This window comes from Delphinapterus leucas, chromosome 14 (assembly GCF_059928025.1).
Source record: "Delphinapterus leucas isolate spDelLeu-1000000601 "Yukka" chromosome 14, BTC_Dleu_Yukka2, whole genome shotgun sequence".
NCBI classification, from domain to species: Eukaryota; Metazoa; Chordata; class Mammalia; order Artiodactyla; family Monodontidae; genus Delphinapterus; species Delphinapterus leucas.
In genome coordinates, this window is record NC_143142.1 from 15,768,744 (window position 1) to 15,794,454 (window position 25,711).

At 41.3% G+C, this 25,711-nt stretch overlaps 1 protein-coding gene across 15 annotated transcripts in view; it reads left to right on the plus strand.

Annotated features, from left to right (window-relative positions):
• Positions 1-25,711, plus strand: part of HECTD4 (HECT domain E3 ubiquitin protein ligase 4) — a 198,184-nt gene that overhangs the window by 112,221 nt on the left and 60,252 nt on the right. For all 15 annotated transcript variants that reach the window (XR_002641591.2, XM_022550829.3, XM_089894536.1 and 12 more), the window contains 16 exons: positions 1,617-1,770; positions 2,888-3,168; positions 3,400-3,589; positions 4,602-4,683; positions 5,696-5,898; positions 6,599-6,734; positions 7,539-7,721; positions 8,188-8,352; positions 8,749-8,918; positions 9,828-9,943; positions 18,131-18,234; positions 19,400-19,561; positions 19,681-19,829; positions 20,119-20,198; positions 22,272-22,435; positions 24,831-25,068. Coding sequence is in view for 14 of the 15 variants with exons in the window: in XM_022550829.3 (XP_022406537.1) it covers positions 1,617-1,770; positions 2,888-3,168; positions 3,400-3,589; positions 4,602-4,683; positions 5,696-5,898; positions 6,599-6,734; positions 7,539-7,721; positions 8,188-8,352; positions 8,749-8,918; positions 9,828-9,943; positions 18,131-18,234; positions 19,400-19,561; positions 19,681-19,829; positions 20,119-20,198; positions 22,272-22,435; positions 24,831-25,068 (2,577 nt within the window). In the remaining variant the exon portion in view is untranslated. The remainder of the gene's footprint in view (positions 1-1,616; positions 1,771-2,887; positions 3,169-3,399; positions 3,590-4,601; positions 4,684-5,695; positions 5,899-6,598; positions 6,735-7,538; positions 7,722-8,187; positions 8,353-8,748; positions 8,919-9,827; positions 9,944-18,130; positions 18,235-19,399; positions 19,562-19,680; positions 19,830-20,118; positions 20,199-22,271; positions 22,436-24,830; positions 25,069-25,711) is intronic.

Genomic DNA, 25,711 nt, shown 5'->3' on the forward strand with positions numbered 1-25,711 from the left:
TGATTAGAATTAATAATATTTTATTTATACTTGAAAGTTTCTGAGAGAATTAATCTTGTGTTCTTATCCCCTCCCACACACACAGAAAGGTAACTATGGGAGGTGATGGATGTATTCACTAACTTGATTGTGGTAATCATTTCACAATGTATATGCATATTAAATCATCACGTTGTACACCTTTTAAAAAATTCACGTTCTACAATCTGAATATATACAATTTTTATTTGCTAATCATACCTCAGTAAAGCTGCGGGGGTGGGGAGGAACAATAACCATCTGAAAGGAGTACAGTAACCCCAGGAAATTGAAGACATCTTTCATTTCCTTTTTGTCAACACTGCTAACAGTGTCCGAATAAATATTTTTATGCAATGATTTTCCAGTTGCACTTTTGAGGTGCTATTTCCAGATTATATTTTCAATCACCAATCCAATTTAAAAAGTAAACTTGAAGGATAACTTCTCCATAGTATCCCAGGTATATAGCTTGTTTATTTATTCATTCACTCTGTGTCTTATTGTCCTGAGAGCCAGGCATAAGATGAATAAGGCATCGTTCCTCACCTTAAAAAATATGGTCCAATTAAAAATAAAGATGCTGTGATGATCCATGTAAAAAAAAAAAAAAAAAAATATATATATATATATATATATATATATATATATATATATATGGTCCAGTGGGGGAAATAGACCAATGAACAAATAATTACCGGGTGATCAATGCCATGATCAAGGTGCACACAAAGTGCTATGGGAGCATAGAGGTCCCTACAGACCAGCTATGCTAGGGATCAGGCAAAGCTCCCCAAAGAAGGTGACATGTGAGTTTTTCTTGAAGGATAAAGAAGACTTCTAGGCAGAATGAACAGTAAATGGCAAATAATTTTTGTGGACTTTACGAGAGATGTTTGGGGAAGGCTCTGGAACTACAATGAAAATAGAAAGACCCCAAAATGTCTTTTATTGTGTTTGAGAAGAGGTAGGTGTGAGTTAAACATCAAGATGTTTTCCAAAACAGAAACAGACTCGCAGATATAGAGGGCAAGCTAGTGGTTACCAGTGGGAAGAGGGGCGGGGAGGGGCACTATAAGGGTAGGGGACTAAGCAGTACGAACTATTGTGTAAAAAACAAGCTACGAGGGTATATTGTACAACATAGGGAATATAGCCAATATTATATAATAACTATAAATGGAGTACAACCTTTAAAAATTACAAGTCACTGTGTTATACACCTGTAACTTATATTGTACATCAACTGTACCTCACTAAAAAAAAAAAAAAATCAAGATGTTTTCATCACAGTCAAATGGTGATTCTTGCCTGTCAATCAAAGTATGTTTCTGGGTTTTGTATGGATGAATTATATTCAGTTTTAATTAAGAGGAATGTCTTTCCCCAACACTGAATCATTTTTCAAGTTACTGTTACCTTGTTTATGTTCAGTTGTTATCTAATGAGAAGACACTAATTGGATGGCTAATGAAATACTGAGCAGGTTAAAGAAAAATTGGGCGAAGGGAGGGCTTTAATGCAGGCTCACCACACCTGCAGACACTCCATGCCTTCCTGGAGCTTTCACCGCGCTTCTCCTTTCTTGCACTCTGAAGGTGGCTCCACAGACGCTGTGCACTCAGGTCTGGCCCGTCAAGTGTCCAGCCTTCTCACTAACCACCTCGCCCGAGCGACAGAGAGCTGCGGCAACCAGGCTGCCGGGAACGATGCCCTCCAGGACGTCCTGAGTCTTCTCAATGACCTCTCGAGGTAAGGAAGGCCCAGCTGGGGCTTCCCTGGTGGCGCAGTGGTTGAGAGTCTGCCTGCCAATGCAGGGGACATAGGTTTGTGCCCCAGTCCGGGAAGATCCCACATGCCGCGGAGCGACTGGGCCCGTGAGCCATGGCCGCTGAGCCTGCACATCCGGAGCCTGTGCTCCACAACGGGAGACGCCACAACAGTGAGAGGCCTGCGTACCGCAAAAAAAAAAAAAAAAAAGGAAGGCCTGGCTGGAGCTGTGGGAGGAGATGGCTTTTCCTCTGAGTGATTTGGCTTCCTTTGCGGGTGGTTGTCTTTAGAAACATCTTACTAGGCCATCCTGATATGCTCCTGCATCAAGAAAAATAGCAGAGGATGAAGTCATTGAAAAATAGCATTTAGTTCCAAAATAAGAAAATTATTTAGGTGAATATCTACATCATAAAATAACATATCATTTGCTTCAATACTTGACTGGCAACAGCTGCTAGCCTTTTGAGTCAATACAATTGCATTCAGTAACTAAACATCTTTACCTTCATTATAGCAAGATTAAAGAATAATCAGCCAGGACCTGTAATTAATTCGCCTTCTCATGCTGTGTCTTTAAAAGAAGATACTCTGTGGAGGTTTAGTCATGTGTGAGCTGTGAGGCCCACAAAAGCTTGTCCACATAAGGCTGCTTATTCTTTGGTTTCTGCTGAAATGTAACAGGTTCAGCTGTGGCAGATCCCAGAGCCTTGAGGCCAGTACAACACTGTATGATCTCTTTGGTCTTGAAGCACTTCTTAAAAAGGAATAAAAGACTAAACTAAAAGCCTCCTACCTTGGGTTTCTAAGTCTTGGTGTTCTGTGAATCGTGCTGAACTATAGGATCTCAATTAAATAGACATCAAGTATCAGAAGATATTCAAAAATCTTTTAAAGTATTATTGGCCAATTATGAGCTTTCATCAGATGTTTACAAAAACCCTTAATTCTCCTTCATAAAAACGTATTGCCAAATCTGTGTCTTCCTCATTAAATATGAAGTCATCAGTTTGTTCAACCTCATTTAGGGAACTTCTGCTTCTGAATTTCTGTAGATAACATTCTCAGCATTGTGGACCTTTTCTTCCTCCTTTTGCAGGAGTCACATAGGTAAAGCCATCCTGAGCCAGCCAGCTTGTGTGTCCAAACTCCTCTCCCTGCTGCTTGACCAACGCCCGTCCCCAAAGCTGGTTCTTATCATTCTTCAGCTGTGCCGGGCAGCACTCCCGCTGATGAGCGTAGAAGACTGTGGGAATGTGGAGCTCCCACCCTGGAGCTACTCTGTCCCCTCCCTAAACAGCGAGCAAGAGGATCCCAGTGACCCAGCGTCCAAGATCGCCTCGTTGCTCTTAGCAAAGCTAGCAGATTACGTGGTCCCAGGTGAGTAACCTCCTGGACGGAAGAATGGCACTGAGGCGCTCACTTCCTGTGGACGGTCAGACTGAGCTTTCCCTTGTCCACAACTGCAGCTGTGCTTCCTGTGATAAAAGGGAGAGAGAGCGGAGAAGGGACAGAGCGGGAGAGAGGGAGGAAGAGAGATTCCAAAGCCAGTGCTTTCCTTATACAGGGGAGCCGCACAAACAACTTCGCAATTTTTTTGTTTGCTTAAAGGATGTCAGACAGTCCTTTCTCCAACCGCTTCCGAACCTGACACCACGTTGACAAAAATCAGCCCCAAGAGTTCCTTAAAAGGAGATAAAGACCCTGGAGAAGAGAGTGAAGCAGTGGATGGCAAACTCTCTATCTTTATCCACAAGCGGGAAGACCAGTCATCCCATGAAGTTCTCCAACCATTACTAAGGTGATGATTGTAATAGCTATATGCCATCAAGCACTAGCCATGTCGCAGGCACTGTGCTGAGTAAGCCCCTTACAGGTATCAACTGTCTCAGCCCTCTTAACACCCCAAGAGGTAATCAATGTTACTATCATCCCTGTCATTACGTATGGAGAAACTGAGGCAGAGCTGAAATATAAATGCAGGTCCCTCTGATGCAGAACCCAAACTTTTAACCACAACTCGGTACTGTCTCTCCAGACCCAACAGAGTGAAAATCCTGTTGAGAATGTATCATTTGTGTCCTACGAGGAGTCTATAGTGTGACCTGGGCTTTGAGAAGGAATAATGCAGCTTGGTTTTCAGTTATTGGCATCCTTCAGCCATCAGTAAATTTAGGGATACCATTGACTGTGAGGTGAAGAAATAAGAAACTTTTTTTTTTTTTTAAGAAACTTTTTTATAGCTTTATTTAATCGAAGGATGAATGGTATGATTGCTCAACAAGGAAGTAAAAATATATAAATACTGTCCAAAGATTACAAATCTACAGGGCCCTGTCAGTGGAATCCAGGACAACCAGAAGATCCCACAGAGCACAAGGGAATTTAGGAGAGGTGTTTATGTCTCAGGTGGAAGAGTCCTCTCTTCAAATAAATGACTGAATGATGGTGTCATCCTCATAATTGGATCCCTTGTCTGCCATCATGGCAACCAAAAGCACTACTAGGCTGTTGGCATAGACTAAGCGTGGTCAGGGCAAGTCAGCACATAGATGAAGAAACTTCCAAGGAACATTCCTGGGCACTGTGAAACGTCATAGTACAAATTTGGTGAAAGATTTTTTTGAGAGCCAGGTTTAGGAGGCAGGGGGAGCTGAATTATTAGAAAGGAAGATCCAGTCATTCACACCAAGGCAGCAATCCAGGCTGTTGTTAAAATCCCCTCACTTTGGGATTTAGATCACTCACTGAGGCCTTCCCCACCTGTGACCATGCCTGTAAAATCATTTCCTCTCTCTGCCTTCCCATTTTAGTAGCTCAGAAGGACGGCCCTTCCGACTTGGTACTGGTGCCAACATGGAGAAAGTCGTGAAAATGGACCGAGACATGACAAAGGTAACCCCAATATGAAGGAACCCGCTCCGCCAAGACCCACAGTCAAAGAACATATGCCAGGCTTCAGGTTTTCAGGAGAAATTTTTTTTTAAATTTCAAGTTACCACAGGGTGAGAAATTGAAGACAGTGGCTTAACTGAGGCCATTTTCAAGAGAACTAGTCAAAATCAATGTATCATTAACGTTAAAATGTAGAAGAGAACTCTTGATTTTGATCTAGAAATTTTCTTAGCTCTGTTAAGAAAGTTCTACAGCCTAAAAATACTTTAAAAGTGATCCAAAAAAAAAAAAAAGTGACCGTAGGGTGAAAGGTTAAAAGAGTAATAATAATAGATAATAAGAAATAAAGACAAAAAAGCCCGTGAAAATATAAAAATATGCTCAGGCTCACAGATTACACGATAAATAATTAAAGGGAAGTAATAAAACAATAGTAGTGTATCATTTTTACCTGTCGCACTGATAATGTTAAGATCGATGGTACCCATTATTGCCAAGGTGAGGGTAAATAGGCATTTTCAAGTATCCAGAGACAAGCCTGTCCTTGGCAGTTCTGTTTGTAAAAAACAAAATAGAATCTGTGTACCCGTAAATAGGGGATTTGTTAAAGAAATTATTACATTCATATAATGAAATACTGTACAACTATAAAAATAATCAGGTAGGTCTAAATATATAGACATGGATATTCATGATATTTTATGGTATCAGGTTCATATCAGTGATCACAATTCATGATGTTTTGATAACTGATAAAAAAGAAATCAAAGCTGTGTAGCGTGGCCTATGATTATGTATGTCAGAATCTGCATGGAAAAAATTCTAGAGGACTAACAGTGATCTCTGCCTGGGCGAGGACAAAGGATGTTTGTGGAGATTTAACTTTCTACATATAATATTTTAATATATGAATTTATAAAAATGAGCCTGGATTAGGGGAAACAGATTTTTTAAAGTATAATGCTGAGAAGAGCGAAAAGAATATCATGAATGTCTTCAATCTGATCCCCAGGGTGGCTGCTGTGAGGTGATTACAGAAGAGGCGGCAGCTGCTCTGCGAAAAGCAACCAAGTGGGCACAGTCAGGCCTCATCGTCAGTGTCGGGCCACCCGTGGAATCGCTCAACCCAGAGACTGTGAGTGGACTGTCCACAGGGGACAAAAAGAAAACCGCCCAAACTTCCATTTGCCGAGAGAGGAACTCTGAACTTGCCAGGTAAAACCTTTCACAGGGTGGAAGCTGTCTGCACTCTTCTCAGACTTACTTTGTAAAGGATTTGTTTTGAGGGTTTTAATTTTATATCCTCCCCTTGACCTGCTGGAAATGAGGACTGAGGGCTTAAAATACCCATCCGTTGTAGTAGTTGTTCTCAAAGTCAAGTCAGAAAGTGATGACCATCCAGGTGGATCCGAGGTTGTGAGGGACGAATAGGGAGGCCCTCCGGGCTGAGTGGACCTCTGTGGCTGGAGGATTGTTTTTCTGAGAAAGGCCACCACCAGGAACACCAGCTATAGTTTTTTTGAGTAGCGGAAAGAGTAAACTGTCCTTGCTGCCTTTTCTTCATCCAAACGATACTTGTCACCATCCCAACTGTACACAGAAGCTTCTTTCTAGTTGGAGGAAAGATAAATGCGTGTTGCCCCTGGGAAGTTTGTGTGAGGTTCTGTGCTTGCCAGCCAGAGGCAGATGTAGTGTAGGTCCTTTCCTTGATCACGATGGTTTATACAGTTAAAGGTTTGAGGTCCATTGTTTCCAAGGCTTCTTCAGTTACCAGAAAGAATGCGAGTCACCAAAACCCACTTTTTCCAGTATTTATAACTAGAAAATGTTTGCATCTGGTGCCAAGCCTGAAGCCACTCGTCTGCCTTATTCACCATCACTGGGCACTGACACTTTTCCCTGTTGACACTTGCAGGACCGACCCTGTCCGACCTTTCATCAGTGGGCATGTGGCGAACAGCATGGCTGCAGAAGTGATCGCCTTGCTTCACAGCTTGCTGATGGCGCCTGAGTCAAATGCTGCTCAGATATGGACCACGACAGCAGAGAAGGCTAGTACGCTGTTGCTGCTTAAAAGAGGAAGCAAGACAGAAGTTAATGTTCTGTTCTAGCAAAGGACATTCTAACAAAGAGAGAGTTCCCAAACTGGCCAGATATACTTGTTAACTGTGTTTCCCCTGAAATTTGCTTTGATTCAGTAGCTTCAACTCTGTTAACCCACATCCCCTGTCACTGCCAGTTCTGATTTCACGGAAGGCAGGCTAGTGTTCTCAGGAAAAGAATGGCACTCCTTGTTTCTCCTTGCTTGTATTCGATTGGTACTAACATTAGGAAATCATGCGGCCTTGGTTTATTGGATTTGTTAAGTGTACTTACTAAGTCCTAAGGAGGCCTCTGTGTGATTTACACTCCCTGAGTGCTCTGTCAGTAATTCATTTTTACAAACAGTAGTTCAGTTTCCTGAAAACTAGGGTTTGGTAATCAATTTCCCTTTTCCCAGTCATTCGTGATGTGAACACCTTATAACGTGTCCTAAAGATACCTGGGTGTTGAGATGTAGGCAGTATGCTGTTATGGTTTTCCTGCAGATAAATTTTTGCTTTAGTTTAGGGGTTTTATTAACAGTGTTTGATTCTCCCATATTTTGAGGTTGTGTATTTCCAGTTCTGTCCAATCACGTAAGGCAAATATGCCAAGAATGTCAGTGGTCATACCTTATAATTATTTCACCCCTCTCATATCCAGAGTTCCTTTAGCACATGGGACCCAGGCACTGTTGTAGACACTGCATCATGCTTAGTATCAAAACAACCAGAGCTTTATCTCCCACTGCATGGGCTGCTTCTTACACTTAGGTTCTGTCTCGTGCGCTGATGTACATTCCACAATTGGGGAAATATGCAGAAAGCATTCTGGAAAATGGCAGCAGTAGTGGCAGAAAACTCGCCAAACTTCAGAGAATCGCCCGCCAGGCTGTCGCTGCACTGTGTGCACTTGGAGGCTTCAAAGAGACAATCAAGATAGGGTCTGAGGTTCAGGTAACCAGCCACCATTTTCCCAAGTCATCGCTTTCCCCTGTATATAAGTCCATTGGTTAATTGCTCATCTGTAAGACAAGTATCATCCACCCAGCTGGACAAAAACCCTTGTTCCTTTAAGCTAAGAAACTCGTGAGTTCTAATCCACACTGTGCTGCAGATGAGTCAGATATTAGTGCAATACCGTGTAACGTTAACTACAGTACTTGTGTCCTGTGGTGGTGTTAATATTGGCAATGTTTTAGAATTGAAAGTTTGAATTTGTATCATATTGTGATCACCTCAACGTAAGGCTTTAAGACCTATCATTTTAACTCATGTTCAGGGCTTGGTATCTGCGTTATAAGAAACTATTACTGTAATGCCGGTAATGACAGCTGTAAGTTTCCTCTTCCCACGTGTCACATCAGATAATTGCTCACACCATCAGAGCTGGTAGGTAGTGCTAATCCCTCTGTGTCTCTAGGTTTTAGGTAGAGGAATATCAGGAAGCGTCGGAGTAGTGGCTTCTATCAACGAACAGGAAGGTATAGCTACAGTCAAATTCCCACCCATAGACTGTAGAAAGACGTCGCAAGCATCAGACACACTGACTATTCCATTGTCTAGACTTTGTGTTCCAAGATCAGAGGTAAGGTGATTTTTAAATGCATCTTAAAATGTTACTGCAGATGGTAACCGTACTGTAATGAGTAATATGCACATACACAGTACAGAAGCACAAATACTTGGTTTTCTTAAATTTTACTCGTGACGTGTATTTACCTATTGGGCATAATCATTTAATAGTAACATTTGTGTGGAAATTTTTACCTGGATGACAAAATTCATTTCTTTGGTTTGGAACATTCCACAGTGTATTGTATGTTTAATTGTTTGGGTCTAGCTTGCAATTCTGTATGGTGATTTGATTCTTTTTAACTGAAATTTTGAGAATTAACTCCAGATGATAATAACACCCTCATTTCTTATAAACTAACTACTTGAATTTAACTTTTTGCCATGCCCCTCCCCCCACCGCCATCAGGCATTGCCTCTTCATAAACTGTCCATTACTGAGAAGGTAGTACAGGCAGTCCAGTCCATGTTGCTTCCTCAGGAGGGAAGTCTCTCTATTCATACCTCACTTCCTGCAACAGGAGATGGGTCAGCTCCTGTGATGGCAGTCGTTCGGCTCCTGGCTGAAATAAGAACAAGGTGAGCACCCTCCAAAGATCCCCTAATGTGCTGAGGTGGTGCAGGCACAGAGACAGGGGTCCTCCATGGGCCCCTCTGCACCAGGCTTAGTGGGTCCGCAGCGTGAACTTCATGCCAAACTGAGTAACAGAAACCATCCTCTTGTGCTATGTTTACTACAGTTTTTGTTGCATTCCCCAGTTTCTGCACTTTGAAATAAAGTTTAGCTGTTTCCCTAAGAAAGTAAATAAACAAAATATGATTGATATATAGAGCACATACATGAGGCTCCACTGATTTGCTTTGGTTAAAGAACTTTGTCCTGTCACAGGAATTCTTCTGCAGCTTTGCCTTTTTTAAAGTGGTTCGGACCACATTAGTACCTATCTGGTCCATCTGCTTTCCAGACTGCTGAGGAGAAAATTAGGGAATGCTCGCAAGTACTGGAGTTGGAAAGAAAATACGTTTATTTACAATGAAACAACAGCAAGTTTCTTTTGACAATGAAACTTGTCAGAAAGTTCTAATATGTGTTTTGAGTTAGGTGAGAGAGATCAGCATACAGATTTCCCGAGTGTTTGGACCTCTCTTGTTCCCAGAACGTTAATATTGCCCATGGAGCGCCGGTTAGGAAGAGCTGTTAAGAGATGGTGCTGATTTCTCACCTGGCACTTGGTGACTTCATTTAGGGAGGTGGCAGCCATTTTTCCCTTTTCCGATTGTCCACGCAGTGTCAGCAGTTACTATGCGGGGGAAAAGAGAAGTTATATACTTCCCAGCCAGTCCAGCTCAGAAAAAAAGCAGGAGGAATGGGGAGTTTGAACCTTGTTTAAATTAGAGGATAAAATTGATTGAAATGTTTTTCACAGTTGACTTTTTAGAGAATGACCATTGATGACTTTGAAATATTGTAAATCTTTTAACATTAAGAGCATGCCTGGTCATGGCCCAGCTTTTAGAAGACAGCTTATTTTGTGAAGAATTCATACAGCAGTGTCCAGCAGCTGTTGAAGTTCTCAACCTAGTAGCCCAGGAATGCAGTGCTGGTAAGTACCTGTTACTTTCCTTTCTACCCTATTGTCTTAAGTTTTGTCAGCACATTTATAATTTGATAATGGAATGTTAACTGTTTTCATGTACACATCCAACAGCTGAACTCTAAACACAACACTTACCACAATTTACTTTCATTTCAGATCTAGAAATATAAATAAAAACCTTCAGTATATGCCAACTAGGAAATCAGCATTTTTCAATTTAACTTTAGGACCACTATGTCAGAGTGTTTTCTTTTCCCCATTCATATTAATTAGTTGCCTTTATTTCTCAATTAGAATTATGTATGAGCTGTCCTTAGAGCTGCAGATACTTTCTGACTATTGTCATTGGCCACATTTGAATTCAGAATCAAGAATTTGCACTAACATCCATCTTTGTGTGTGTGTGTGTTCCTCTGTGTCTGTGTGTGTGTGTTTATGGAAAAGTTCAAACAAATACAAGAATAGAGAGACTTTTTTAGTATAATGAACCCTCACGTTTCCATCATCTAGTTTCAACAGTTATCAACTCAGAGCCAATCCTGTTTCATCTACGCTGCACCCTCCTGGATTATTTTTAAGCAGATTTTTAGATATTCCTTTATTTTATCCATAAATATTTTAGTATGTGTGTCAAAAATAAGGACCCTTAACCACAATATCAGTATCACATCTAAAAAATTTACAGTAATTCTTTAATATTATTAAATATCTAGTCAGTGTTCAACTTTCTAATGTTCTGATAAAGTAATACTTGTTTTTACATTTGTTTATTTGAATCAGGATCCAAATAAAGTTCATCTATTATAATTCATTGCTGTCTTTTAAATCTCTTTTTTAAAAAAATTCCCCTCAGTATCTTTTCTTCCCTTGCAACTTATTTGTTGAAGAGTTTCCCACAGTCTGGATTTTGCTGATTATATCCTGTGGTGTCATTTAGTGTGTCCTTTGGTCCTCAAATTTCCTGTAAATTGATAGTTGGCCTGGGTGTTTTTAAAGTGAAAATTTACCCTTTATCCCCAAGGACATAGTAGGACTGTAAATGTAATTGTTCACAATTAGATTAGCATTTCTCCAATGCTCTATTACTAGCATTTTCATAAACTGTAAGGAAGAAGTGGATATCCTTCCCTTCCCTAATGGTTTTAGTTTTATCCTTTTTTTTTTTTTTTTTTGGTCATTTCTGTTATCTATATTACTTACTGTCTCTCATGCTGTTTGCTTTTTTTCAGTAACTCTCTAATCTCTTTTCTGTCCTTAAATTTTTGTCCTTTTTCATGTGGCAGTGATTTCTGTTGGTTTGTTTTCGCTTTTTGTCTTCATTCTGTATCTGTTTTACTTCTCAAATCTCCTTCCTTTAATAAGCATGGTTCTCTGGAGCCAACAACTGTCTAAAAAACCTCAGAGAGGGACTTCCCTGGTGGCACAGTGGTTAAGACACTATGCTCCCAATGCAGGGGGCCTGGGTTCGATCCCTGGTCAGGGAACTAGATCCCACATGCATGCCACAACTAAGAGTTGTCCTGCCACAACTAAAGAGCCAGTGAGCTCTAACTGAGGAGCACATGTGCCACAACTAAGGAGGCTGCCTGCCACAACTAAGGCCTGGTGCAACCAAATAAATAAATAAATAAAATATTTTTTAAAAAAAACCTCAGAGAGACCCCAAGAAAAGGGAAAAAGAACAAAAGAAAAGGAGCTTGCTTTCTTGGGTGAACTTACTTATGCTAAATACTTGCTTATAATTTACTTCTGTACTTATGGTATGTAGTTCCCTGCCTCTGCTTTCAATATTCTTGGCTTAGATTGCATCCTAAGACTTATTTGACTGATTTTAGCAAGCATATAACTTGCTGAATGAATCACTTACTATTCTATAGGACTCTTTCTGGGTATCTTTTATATATTTTATGGAATAAAGGGGTCTTACTCTGTGAAATTAACTTTGGTACTTAATGTACAAGCCAGGAATCGTAATAATTTAGAGCAAATGGTTTTAATAATAACCCACTAACCCATTTTTTTCTGTGGAAAAGAACCCTGTGATAAGAAAGAGTTGGAAAGAAACGTGGGGGAAGTTCTTACTAATTTTTACAAAAGAGAAGACTATGAGCTTATACATAGCGATTTATATTCTAAAATACTGTCCTGTGTCAAGTGCAACAGTCCTTAATAACTCACTTATTAGATTATCAGAAAGAACTCTGAGGTTAAATGTAGATATCCAAGTTTGCTGATTCCTGAGTCATTTACCTGTATTTAAACAAAAACAAAAACAGGGCTTCACTGGTAGCGCAGTGGTTAAGAATCCGCCTGCCAAGGCAGGGGACATGGGTTCAAGCCCTGGTCTGGGAAGATCCCACATGCCGTGGAGCGACTAAGCCCGTGCGCCACAACTACTGAGCCTGTGCTCTAGAGCCCACGAGCCACAACTACTGGGCCCGTGTGCCACAACTACTGAAGTCCATGCACCTAGAGTCCATGCTCCACAGTAAGAGAAGCCACCGCAATGAGAAGCCCGCACACTGCAACGAAGAGTAGCTCCCGCTCGCCACAACTAGAGAAAGCTCACGTGCAGCGACGAAGACCCAATGCAGCAAAAAAAAAAAAACAACCCATATCTGAATTACTTTTCAGCACAGTAGTGGATTCTTTTTTTTTTTCTTTTTAATTAATTTATTTGTTTTTATTTTTGGCTGTGTTGGGTCTTCATTGCTGCATGTGGGCTTTCTCTAGCTGGGGTGAGCGGGGGCTACTCTTTGTTGCGGTACGCGGGCTTCTCATTGTGGTGGCTTCTCTTGTTGTGGAGCATGGGCCCCAGGCGTGTGGGCTTCAGTAGTTGTGGCTCACCAGCTCTAGAGCACAGGCTCAGTAGCTGTGGCACATGGGCTTAGTTGCTCCACAGCATGCGGGATCTTCCCAGACCAGGGCTTGAACCCATGTCCCCTGCATTGGCAGACAGATTCTTAACCACTCCGCCACCAGGGAAGCCCCAGTAGTGGATTCTTATAGCCTGCTAGGGAGTCAGAGCCTGTGCTCAGAAGAAATGCTGTTTAATAAATGAGATCCAAAGTGGTGGGTAGAGGAGAAAGAGTTCTTCGATTATTTATTTATTTATTTATTTATTTATTTTTTGGCTGCGTTGGGTCTTTTTTGCTGCGCACGGGCTTTCTCTAGTTGCCGCGAGCAGGGGCTACTCTTCATTGCAGTACGCAGCCTTCTCATTGCAGTGGCTTCTCTTGTTGTGGAGCACAAGCTCTAGGCACACGGGCTTCAGTAGTTGTGGCACACAGGCTCAGTAGTTGTGGCACACAGGCCCAGTAGTTGTGGCTCGCGGGCTCTAGAGCGCCGGCTCAGTAGTTGTGGCGCATGGGCTTAGTTGCTCCGCAGCATGTGTGATCTTCCCAGACCAGGGCTCGAACTTGTGTCCCCTGCCTTGGCAGGTGGATTCTTAACCACTTCACCACCAGGAAAGTCCCTGCTTTTTATTTTTTAATGTATCAAGATTTTTAAATTTCATATATGAAAGTGTCATAAAATGTATATGTGATAATATATTGATTCTCTAAAATGAAAAAATTTTCAATGAATTCCTTTTATTATTTTACTTCATCTGGGATGAATTAAGCCACGGACTTGGCCATTGTAATGTTAACTCACTCATAGCTAAATTTTATAGCTTCTCTAACCCAAAGAAAAGAGTACCTAATTCCATTTGGTCTAGGAAGATAGCACTACAGAGCTTTTTCTCATAAAGAAATATAGCTGGGGACTTCCCTGGTGGTCCAGTGTCTAAGACTCTGGTCTCCCAATGCAGGGGGTCCGGGTTCAACCCCTGGTCAGGGAACTAGATCCCACATGCCACAACTAAAGATCCCACAGCTGTAATGAAGATCCCGCATGCCGCAACTAAGACCCGACACAGCCAAATAAATAAATAAATACTAAAAAAAAAAGAAAAAGAAAGAAAGAAAGAAATATTCCTGGGGAGTTAACTGGATCCCTTGGTTGAAACAGCATAGAAAATAGATTGTGAAACTGAAGAAGAGACATATAGAAACCGAAAAAGTTCTCAACTTTTTTTTTATACTCTTACAGATAGCAGAATCTCTCAGATTTCCTTTTCTCCCTCCTTCCTAAATGTACACATTCCCTGAGCCAGAGGTTCTCACACTTGGAAAGTTTGTAAGAATCTCTGGGAGGCAAGTTTAAAATGCTTTCCAAGCTCCACCAAAAAGTTAGAAGTCAAGGGTGGGCCTGGGCAGTGTGATGCAAGTGGCCCTCACAGCTCACTTGAAGAAACTGCTCCAAGTTTTGCCTTGACCCACCTTCTTTGCTTTATCTGCCCTTCCTTGTGCTTTCATGGCTTCTGCTGTGGGCAGTCCTTCTCTTGAGGTGCAGGCCTGGTAGCTATTTTTCATAGAAGGAACCCCCCGCAAGCCCCAGCCTCATGAATATACCACATTTAAAACCAAAGTCATCATTTACTCTGGAATCCACTCTCCTTTCCGAATTCCCTATTCTTGGTTATACTCGGGCTATTGTTGACCCTCAGACACTGAGTCCTTCCACATCCAGTCAGTTGCCATATCTGATTCTTCCTTTGAAATGCTCCTGAAATTTATCTCTTTTCTGTTCATCTCCACTACCAGCTCTTTAAGTCGGGTGCTTTTTATCTCATGTTTAGGCATATGCGTTATTCTCCAAACTTTTCCTTCTTGCACTTTGTATTTTCCCATTGTCATCACAGTCACCTTCCTGAAGCCCCGATTTGAGTGGCTGCTTGTCAGGTGCATAGAGCTGTCACTGAGAGGCTGGCTTTCCTAACTGCGGTTACTACTGTTAAGTTGTCATTTATAGATTGGAATGAATTTACAGCCGGGTCTGGCACTTACTTGTTACTATGGCTAAAGTACAGTACAATCAGCCTTTTCTTTCTTGAACTTGTAGCTTAGGAGCTTTTTATTCTCTTACTAGATGCTATAAAAATCTCCTCTTATGTTAAGCCTGCTTCATGGCAGACATGCCTCAACTCTGCCAAACAGCCCCCACTCCCTTCCTTCTTCCTAAGAATTGCTTTTCCCTTATTATTTGGTCTGATTCCACCTATCTGCATTGAAGTATCTCCATGACACTTGTTACTGGTTGCTTATAAGGACACTGCTGCAGATGTTATTCACTGTATCCTCCAGCATTCTGTGTATCAGGTCTCTCAGAATAATTTTTAAGTCATTTTAACAAAAATAATTGGAAAATGTTTATTAAAAATAATTGGGCTCTTTATGAGTAGTCAGTTTTACATTTATGTAATGGACTCCACGAATCTGTAACTAAATAGTTTCCCCCTCTTTGGTTTGTCTATTGGCAAGCACAGATCTAGACTTGTGTCCCTGACTCCCAGGTGTAAATAAAGAACACTAGACACGTACCTCATGGCCTGGCCTCACTCCTGGCTCCACTTTGACTATTTTATCTTTGATCACTGTCTAATCCATATCATTGGATTGTATTAGGTGTCTTAAGTGTCTGTAGGTACTAGGTATGTCAATAAATCTTTCTTGCTACTATCCTAAACATATTCTGTGGTTTACTTTTATTAGAGTACATCTTATTCTTCCTAAGACATCTTTTTAAGTTGAAATATAATTTGTATACCACACAATTTACCATTTTAAAGCGTACGAGTCAGTGGGTTTTTACATTGGGCTGGCCAGAAAGTTCGTTCAGGTTTTTCGATAAGATGTTACAGAAAAACCCTAACGAACTTTCTGGCCAACCCAGTACATTCAGAGCTGTGCAACCATCACCACTAATTCCAGAACATTTATAACCACCCCCCGCGAAGAAAACCCTCTGTATTCGTTATCCCCACCCCCTTCCCTCAGCCCCTGACAACCGTCAGTCTACTTCCTGTCTCTGGATTTGCCTGTTCTGGGCATTTCATATAAATGGAATCATATAGTATGTGTGTGGCCTTTTGTGTCTGGTTTCTTTCACTTAGCATAATGTTTTCAAGGTTTGTCCATATTGTGGCAGGTATCAAGTAGTTCATTACGTTTCATGACTGAATACCTTTCCATTGTATGGATAGACCATTTTGTTTATCCATTGATCAATTTATGAATACTTGTGTTGTTTCTAACTTTTGGCTATTATGAATAATGCTGCTATAAACATTCATATATAAGTTTTTGTGCATATGACTATGTTTTCAATTCTGTTGCATATATATAGGAGTGGAATTGCTGGGTCTTACAGCAGTTCTATGTTTTAACTTGAGGAACTGCTTCCTTTTTTGAGGGACCATTTTCGAAAGTGGCTGTGCTTATTACATTCCCACCAGCAATGTATGAGGGTCCCGGTTACTCCATACTCTAGCCAACACTGGTACTGTCTTTTTTATTATAACTAGCTTAGTAGGTGTGAAATGGTATCTCATTTGCCTTTTCCTAATGACCAATGACGTTGAGCATCTTTTCACATATGTATTGACCATTTGTATATCTTCTTTGGACAAATATCTGTTCAGCTTTTCTGCCTGTTTTTAGTTAGGTTATTTGTCTTTTTATTGTTGAGTTATAACAGTTCTTTATATATTCTGGATATACTTGTCCCTGATCAGATATGATTTATAAGTACTCCCTCCCATTCTGTGGGTTATCTTTTCACTTTCTCAAGTGTCTTTTGAAGCACGAAGATTTTTTTTTTTTTTTTTTGCGGTACATGGGTCTCTCACTGCTGTGGCCTCTCCCGTTGCGGAGCACAGGCTCCGGACGCACGGGCTCAGTGGCCATGGCTCACAGGCCCAGCCGCTCCACGGCATGTGGGGTCTTCCCAGACCGGGGCATGAACCCATGTCCCCTGCATCGGCAGGCGGATTCTCAACCACTGCGCCACCAGGGAAGCCCTGAAGCATGAAGATTTTTCATTTTTACGAATCCAGTTTCTCAAATTTTCTTTCATTGCTTGTGCTTTGTGTATCCTATCTCAGAAACCATTGCCTAATCTGAAGTCATAAATATTTATACCAGTATTTTCTTCTAGGAGTTAGAGTTTTAGCTATAGGTTTTTTAGGTCTTTGATCCATTTTGAATTTTTGTGTGTCATGTGAGGTACTCCTGAGACATCTAACTCTTGACTATTCTAGAGTAGTGTCACAGTGCCAAGCCATCCAGAATTCCCTTCCTTCTCTGCTTATTGAAATTCTGACTTTTCTGAGATCTGATTATTAAGCCTTTCTAGCTCCTGGAATGAAGTCACACCTCTGTGCCTGTGTTTGTGTCTTATGTCACATAATAACACACTCTAGCCTTGCACTATGTTCTTTATTGTATGTGTGTATGCATATACATGTCTTATCTCTCCCAGACTGGGGACTTCAGCTCGTATTAACTTTGTATTTTCCAACATCTAGCACTGTGCCTTGCTCATAGGAGATGTTCAGCAGGTTATAGACTTTTAGAAGATCAAGTTAGATGATAAGAGTAATAGTTTTCGGGAACTTCCCTGGTGGCGCAGTGGTTAAGAATCTGCCTACCAATGCAGGGGACATGGATTCGAGCCCTGGCCCAGGAAGATCCCACATGCCGCGGAGCAACTAAGCCCGTGTGCCACAACTACTGAAGCCTGCGCGCCTAGAGCCCGTGCTCTGCAACAAGAGAAGCCACCGCAATGAGAAGCCCGTGCACCTCAACGAAGAGTAGCCCCCGCTCGCTGAAACTAGAGAAAGCCTGCACACAGCAACGAAGACCCAACGCAGCCAAAAATAAATTTAAAAAAAATAGTAGTTTTCATTTAGTAGATGATAATAAGAGCTTTCATTTATTGAGTGTTTGCCCTGTGTCAGGGACTTGGCTAAAGGCTCTACTTGTGTTATTTTAGCTCATCTTCACAACCACCCTGTGAGGCACAGGTACTATTATTACCCCTATATTGGAAGTGAGATGGTAAATATCAAGTAATGGAGCCAGATTCTGAATCCAGGCAGCCTAACGCCAGAGCCTATGCACTTGACCCCATTGCTTTGCTGCTGAGCTACACGTAGTAGACAAAGATGTCTCAGGGTATTTGCTCTTTTGTAAGAATTTGAATAATCTTTTGTAAGCATTTTATTGCTCTGACCCTACTCCAAAAGAGTTGGAGCCCTCTCAGGAGTTGTAGGACTTATTTTCACATATTCAATGTCTCCCCCTCCAGGAGAGCGACTGGCAGTTGTGGAAGTGCAGTGTGAACGGCTGAGGATGCTCTACCGGGACTGTGCTCGGCCCCCGCCACCTCCACTGCAGGCTGACCGGAGACAGGTGAGCCCTCTGCAGTGTCCCACACCTGCTGCCTGTCTGCAGCACGCGCCTGAAGAATTACAGAATGCCAAGCAGCATGTTAATGGCACTGAGAATGGGTGTTTGCAAAGCAAACAGGTGTATGCTCTGCAGTGACATGCTCTCATCCTTGAATGTCAAAGCACGTTGATTTGTCATTCTGAATATCGAAAGATTATAGCAGGGGAGCAGAACTCATTGATTTGTAAATAATTTCTATGTTATCAATAACAGAGAAAGAAAACGTTTTTGAAATTAGATCTATAGTTCATCTCGTAATAATAAGTATACATAGAGAGAAAGAGTGACTAAAAAGCCAAAGTGGCACAGAGAAAGTCAGTACTGTGTGATATCACTTATATGTGCAATCTAAAATATATAACAAACTAGTGAATAAAACAAAAGAAAAAGCAGACTCACGGGGAAAAACAAGTTACACTGGGAAAAAAAAAAAGCAAAAGAGGCAAAAATGTTCAATATTGGCATTCTGTGAATGTTCTTAGCAGCATGATTCATAATAGCTGAAAAATAGAAACAACGTAAATGTCCATCAACTGATGAATGAATGCGTAAAATGGGTATATTCATACAATGGAATATTACTCAGCCTTTAAAATTAATGAAGTGGTAATACATGCTACAATATGGATAAACCTTGAATTATACTAAGTGAAAGAAGCCAGTCACAAAAGACCACATATTGTATGATTCCATTTCTTGTAATGTCCAGAGCAGGCAAATCCATAGAGACAGAAAACAGGCAGATAAGTAGTTGCCAGGGACTGGGAAGGAGAGAAGGATGGGAATTGACTTTTAATGGGTACCATTTCTTTTAAGGGGGACAGAAATGTTCTAAAATTAGATTGTGGTGATGGCTGCACAACTCCTTGAAAATACTAAAAACCATTAAATTGTACACTTTAACTGGGTGAATTGTACGTTACGTGAATTTTATCACAAAAAAATCAGTGCATCTAGGTAAGAGTATACAAAAGTTGCTGTATTCTTGCAGTTTTTCTGTAGCTTTGAAATTATTTCAAGATAAGAAAGTTAAAAATCTGTAAAAGAAGAAATGTCACTTGAAATCTCAACATCTCCATTTTGTGTTTGCAATTCTATTGAATGAGGGTGTCTTTCCCCAATGCAGCCCAAAGAGATTACGTGGAGCCCCTCACGAGTATTTCCACCTGTCCGAGCCTGCATGTTCTCATCGCACCTCACTTCCGTCACCTTCCTTGCTGACCCCAGCGCTGGGGGCGGTCTGCCCCGGGGCACATTTATCTATGCCACCTCACCACTGCCCATTCAGGTGAGAAATCACATGACATACTGTCTTCTGCCTCTTTCCTTCAAATGTGAGAGAAAGAGGAAGTTCAAGGGCCCACAGTGAGCCCTCTGATTGTCTGCACACTTCTTGTGTTTCTTCAGGCCCCATCTTTCTACTGGGAAATTGAAATTGTTTCCTATGGAGATAGTGATGATGACACTGGACCAATAGTTTCCTTTGGCTTTGCTACAGAAGCAGAGAAAAGAGACGGGGCTTGGACTAATCCAGTGGGCACTTGTCTTTTCCATAAGTAAGTGGCTACTAACGCTGTTATTAAAAAAAAAAAAAAAAAAAAAAAAGTAGTGGATGTGGGTGGGTTTTTTTTTTTCATGTGGGTGTTTTAAAACTAAAGTAATATCATTTTAATCTCTACTCTAAAAAATGTAGAAAATACCAGCTGGAAATATACTCATATTTAGTGAATGAGAATAGCTCTTAGGATTTCTCTTCTGATTACTCTCATGCTACTGTTCACTACTTACCTTCCTCTGTGTTGCCTGATTAGCCTTGTCTTTGACTTCTCTTTGTTTTTTTCACAGCAATGGCCGAGCCGTGCACTACAACGGCTCCAGTTTATTACAGTGGAAGAGCGTTCGCTTAGACGTGACTCTCTCTCCTGGTGAGTGCGGTGGGAGTTTTTTTTTTTAACCCTGTGTATTTCTGTTGTTCCCAGGTCTGGGTCAAAATAGGTTAAAATTAATGAAACTTGGCAACTGAAAATGGACACTGTCTTCCAGTGAAAATGAAATACTTGTCATTGTTGTCCCCTAGTTTACACAAAACCTCTCATTTTATGAGGCACTGTTATCATTAAAGCCTCCATCTGGTAACTTAGGAGTCACATTGACTTTCGTTCCTCCATCATTAGAAGAATCTGAGATATTGCTTTTCTCCAAAATTTGATCTTTCATCAGCTTTTCATTGATGAATAGCTTAAAAAAAAACCCTCTACCAGTCGCCTTGAGGCACTCAAGAAATTCATTATCAATAGGTAAAGATACATGCTGTAGACTTTGCTCTTGGTAGCCTAAACATCTGGTCCAGCTTCAGCACATCTTCTGCCCAGATGTTTCAGTCACATAGTCAATTCAATAAAAAGAAAATCTTTCCCCTCTTCTTTTTAAGCCTCCATATAACTAACTTCATCTGTAATAGTAGATGAATTGGGATCAGTCCTACCTGCTCCAGAAGTAGCAAAATATAGACACTGTCCTCTTGACATTAGAAGCAGCCAAACATGTTGGCTACTTATTTTCAGACAGTACATCTTAGCATCATCTCTGATAAAACTGAAATTATTAAATATAATAGATGATCTTGGATGCTTGCGTAGGGGTTACTAAGTCACTGAACCCAATAGATAACTTCTTGTAGCAGTCTGGGGGGTAATTTTGCTTATCCTTGAGGGAGCTGTTTATTAAACTGCACTTTTCCAGTGAGCATGGTATTTTCAGTTATGGTCAAGTTATGCCTTGGAAATTACTTCCTGGCAAGTTGTTTCTCTCTTACTTTATGGAGACAACTCTGTAATCTCAACTGAGTACTTAAGTGCTTTAAGCACAAAGCGAGGGGTAGTAGAGACAGCAGGGGATCCATAGTGGGCGTTCTATTCATTTGTTATAGTTGATTGTTATTTTGTTTGATCATAGTTTTTGAGAATATTTTGGACCAGACCTCAAGCAAACATACTACCCCTTTCTCAGAGAAATGTGTCTGTGTGGGAATAGGAATCAGGAACCCACTTATTACAGCAGGATCCCAATCTCTGTACCAACACTTTCAGTGTCTTGATCAGCAGATACTCTTTGAGCATCTTCTACATGCTGGGCCCTCTTCTGGGCCCTTCGGGTGCCATAGTGAACAGTGACAAGTCCCCAGCCATTGGGAAGCCCAGCCTAGCGGTTTCAAAATCATATGAGACTCTGATCAAAAACAGAATCACAGAACTTCATGTGCTTGTTGAAGATTTTACAACAGGTTAATTTTAAAGCTACACGTGCTAGCAGCTTGCCTGAGACAGCCTCTAGTAGTGCTGATGTGGTGGATATGGTCCCCTTGGTTCTTTAAGTTCTACCACAATATCTAGTCACTTCATCAGAAAACAGCTTGGCTTATATGATCTTCGCTTCCTGCAAAAATGCCTTAAATACATGTAAGTAAGGGGACAGAATGTGATTTAATGGTGTATGTTTAGCTTACATTGTAGGTTGAGTTTAAAATTATATTTTTTTAGATCCTTTCTAAGTCTTCTGCAAACTTACTGAGAAAATATTACCTTTTTACCTTTATGCATAAGTAATCTGGTACGTGTCAAAAGAGAAAAACTTGTATTCCTCTATTAAAAAATCATACCCCCCCCAAAAAAAAATCATACCCAGTGTTTTCCCTTTTTGTCTTGGCTGCCTGGAAAATAAAAGCTAAATTTAATGTGTAATTGTGGTAAATAACTTAACCTCAGACACTAGGTATTTTTGTTCTTCTAAACAGAAATTGTTTTTTTCTATTGTGTTACTCTGTATATATAAATACAAGGTACTCCATGTCTTTTTCAGCTGTAACTGATGGCATGAATAAATAAAAGCCAAGATAGTCAATGATATGTAGTCTCATGCCAGTTGCAAATTGAAAGTTTAGTTAATAGTCAATAAAAGGAAAAAAAAAAGTGTTGTTTCCGTCCTGTTCTCTGCCCTAGGTGACGTGGCAGGAATTGGCTGGGAGAGAACTGAGGGAACACCTCCTCCTCCAGGGCAGCCAGCCAAAGGCCGAGTGTACTTCACATACTGCGGGCAGCGCCTCTCACCGTATCTTGAAGATGTCTCGGGTGGGATGTGGCCTGTGGTTCACATTCAGAAAAAGGCAGGTTATCTTTTTGGGAAAGGAAACAAAATTCTCCTCAGTAATTTATTCCATCAAAAATGGAAAAATTAAAGACACCAAACGTGGCCTTGTTGACGTAACATGTGGTACCTGATAACAGAAGGAACCACAAACAAACCTGAAGAAGTGGGTCCTTCCTTTGCATTGAACCTGAGTGCTTAACTGCTTTGACTTCCTTTTGGCAGTCTTTCCAAAACTATAATGCAAGGGACACTAGTGTTCTTTCCAATGGCAGTAAAATGAGTCTGTCATTAAATAAGTTTTGAACGTGACCGTCTCGGGTCACGTTAGTATGTCAGAAGCTCAGAGGAATCCTTCGGTAAAGATTCAAAACTTCAACTTTATTTAATCCAGCATCCCTGCACATATACTTAATCATGGAACTCTTTAGTTTTTAAAGGAGCATCTATTAACAGTTAATGTTCTGTGAAACATTACTACTTACTACAGGGCGGTAGCTCCCAAATCCTTATCTCCAGCCCAGATCTCTCCCTAAATTCCAGACACAAATATTCAGCAGTGTAGGCAACATTTAGAAATAGATGTTCCATTGGCATGTCAAAGTTAAAACTGAGCCTAACTCTGCCCCATACCCTAACCTGCTTCTTCCCTAGCCTTCCTTGTCTTGGGAAGTGGCACCTCCATCCTTACAGTTGCTAAGGCCAAAAACCTTGGCATCCTTCTTGACTTCTCTTTTCCTCCTGCTCCACATCCAGTCTGTCAGCAAACCTTGTTGACCCTACCTTCAAAATGTATCTGGAATCTGACCACTTAAGTCATGGCCCAGCCACCCTTATCTTCTGGGTAGCATGTTACAATATTCCTCTATCTCCCTTCCCTACCAGCCCCTTAGTTCTTGCCCTTTTACACATCTTTTCAACACAGCAGCCACAGTGATTCCTTAAAAATGTTGGTTAGATCATGTCACTCCTCTACTCTCAACAAGTCAGTGGCTTCCCATGTCTATGTTGTAAAGGCCCAAGTCTTTATAATGACTTAGAAGATCTTGTAGAATCTGGCCTTGTACCATGCCTCTGATAGTAGCATCTTTTCTCACTTTGTGCAGTGAATTAAAGATGTCAATAATTTAAGGCAGCCTGTTCTATTCATTCATTCAGCCAATATTTATTGAGTACCTACTATATTAAGTAGTGTGCTAAGCTCTGGACATATAATAACAATGAGCAAAACAGCTATGGTCTTTGTCTTCATGAAGTTAAAGCCAGTTGGAGGAGTCAGACATTAGTCAAACATTTGCATAAATATATATGTGTATGTATATAATCACAAACTAATAAACACTGTGTGTATCAGTCAAGGTTCTCCAGAGAAACAGAACCAATAGGACAGGGGGACTTCCCTGGCGGTCCAGTGGTGAAGACTCCATGCTTCCACTGCAGGGGGCACGGGTTCCATTCCTGGTCGGGGGAACTAAGATCCCACATACCACGTGGTGTGGCAAAAAACAAAACAAAACAAAACAACACCCCACAATAGGAGCTATATATATATATATACACAGAGAGAGAGAGAGAGAGTGTGTGTGTGTGTGTGTGTGTGTGTGTGTGTGTGTAGACAGAGGTGGGAGGGGAGATTTATTTTGAGTAATTGACTCCTGTTAGTATGGAGACTGAGAAGTCTCATGACCTGCTGTCTGTAGGCCAGGGACCCAGGAGAGCCGGTGGTGTGATTCAGTCTGCGTCCAAGGAGGGCAAGAGAAGATGGGATGAGATATCCTAGCTCAAGCAGTGGTGCAGGGAAAAAGGGTTTAATTCCTCCTTCCTCTGCCTCTTGTTTTATTCAGACCCTCAACGGATTGGATGGTACCCACTTACACTGGGGAGGGCCATCTACTGTGTCCACCGATTCAAATGCTAATCTCACAGACACACCCAGCAATAATAGTGTTTAATCTAGCACCCCGTGGCCAGTCAAGCTGACACTTAAAATTAATCATCACAAAATGATTGAAAATCATAGACTTTATGGAAGCAAGTACCAAGCAAATCTGATCACATCCCCATTACCCTGAGGAAGTGATGTTTGAGCCAGGTCTGGAATATTAACCAGTTTAAATGGACAAAATTGGAGGAAAGAATGTTCCAGGTGAAGGGAACAGCATGAGCAGTGGCATCAGGTAGAAAGGAACAGTGCTGGAAACAAGAAAGGTCACTGCGTTTGAGCAGCAAAGAGCGTGAGTGCCAGGCGAGGGGCAGTGGGGGCCGTGCAGAGCTCAAAGCGCTGGCGTCCGCGGGTGCACCAGCCCCTCTGCCTGGGTTCACAGACTCTCCGTGAAGTTCACCTCGAGGGGTTAGAAATGAATGCATAAATAAACCTAAGTCCTTTCAAGTCTTTTCTTTGGTCTCCTTTCCAGAACACCAAGACGCGAGCTAACTTTGGCTCCCGCCCATTTGCCTATGCTGAAGGGCAGGCCCACCGCAATGCTGCCGACCTGTGCACCGACCTGGCAGAGGAGATCAGCGCTAACTTCGAGGCCCTGCCCTTTGCCATGGCATCTGACAGTGACAATGATGCTGGCACCAGTATTGCGTCAGACCCGGGCACTCACGGGCCACCGTGCCGGATTGCTGCCGTGGCCACTGCTCAGCAACGTAAGCCACCTCCTCCCAAGGCCCCACTGCTTCCTGGGAATGCGAATGCTGTTAATTCCATAAATCCATTTAACTTGGACATACCCCAGTGCCCACTGGTAATGGGGTAACGGGCCCGGTGAAACAAAATGGGGAGCAGGAGGAAGCATGGCAGGCTAGAAAGCGCATCCCCCACATACAGGAAGCCTGCCTGCGACTCAGGGCCAGCAGAATATTGCCACATGGAAATGCAAGTCTGAAAGATTGTCTACTTTTATAAGACAGCTAAGAGCCCCAGAATTTTACATAAAATCTCCTAATTTTAAATGTTAATCGTTTTTTAAACTTTTTAAAAACTGAAGCCATCAAAGAATAATAAAATGTTAATTGTGGAATCTAGGTGATGGGTGTATAGGTGTGCACTAAAAAACATTCCTGATAATTTGAAAAATTTTATAATAAGATTGAATAAAAGTGAGCTTCCCGAAATGAGATGTCTGCAGCCATATTTGGCCTTTGAGATACTGGTTTGAAAATCATTTTAAGAGTCTGTCTAATTCTTTATCATGATGAAGAACCTTCCAAAGTCTTCTCTGTGTTGAATGAATTATGCCCATAAAAACTATTTTAAGATTCCCAAATAGGAAATGATAGATGCTTAGTT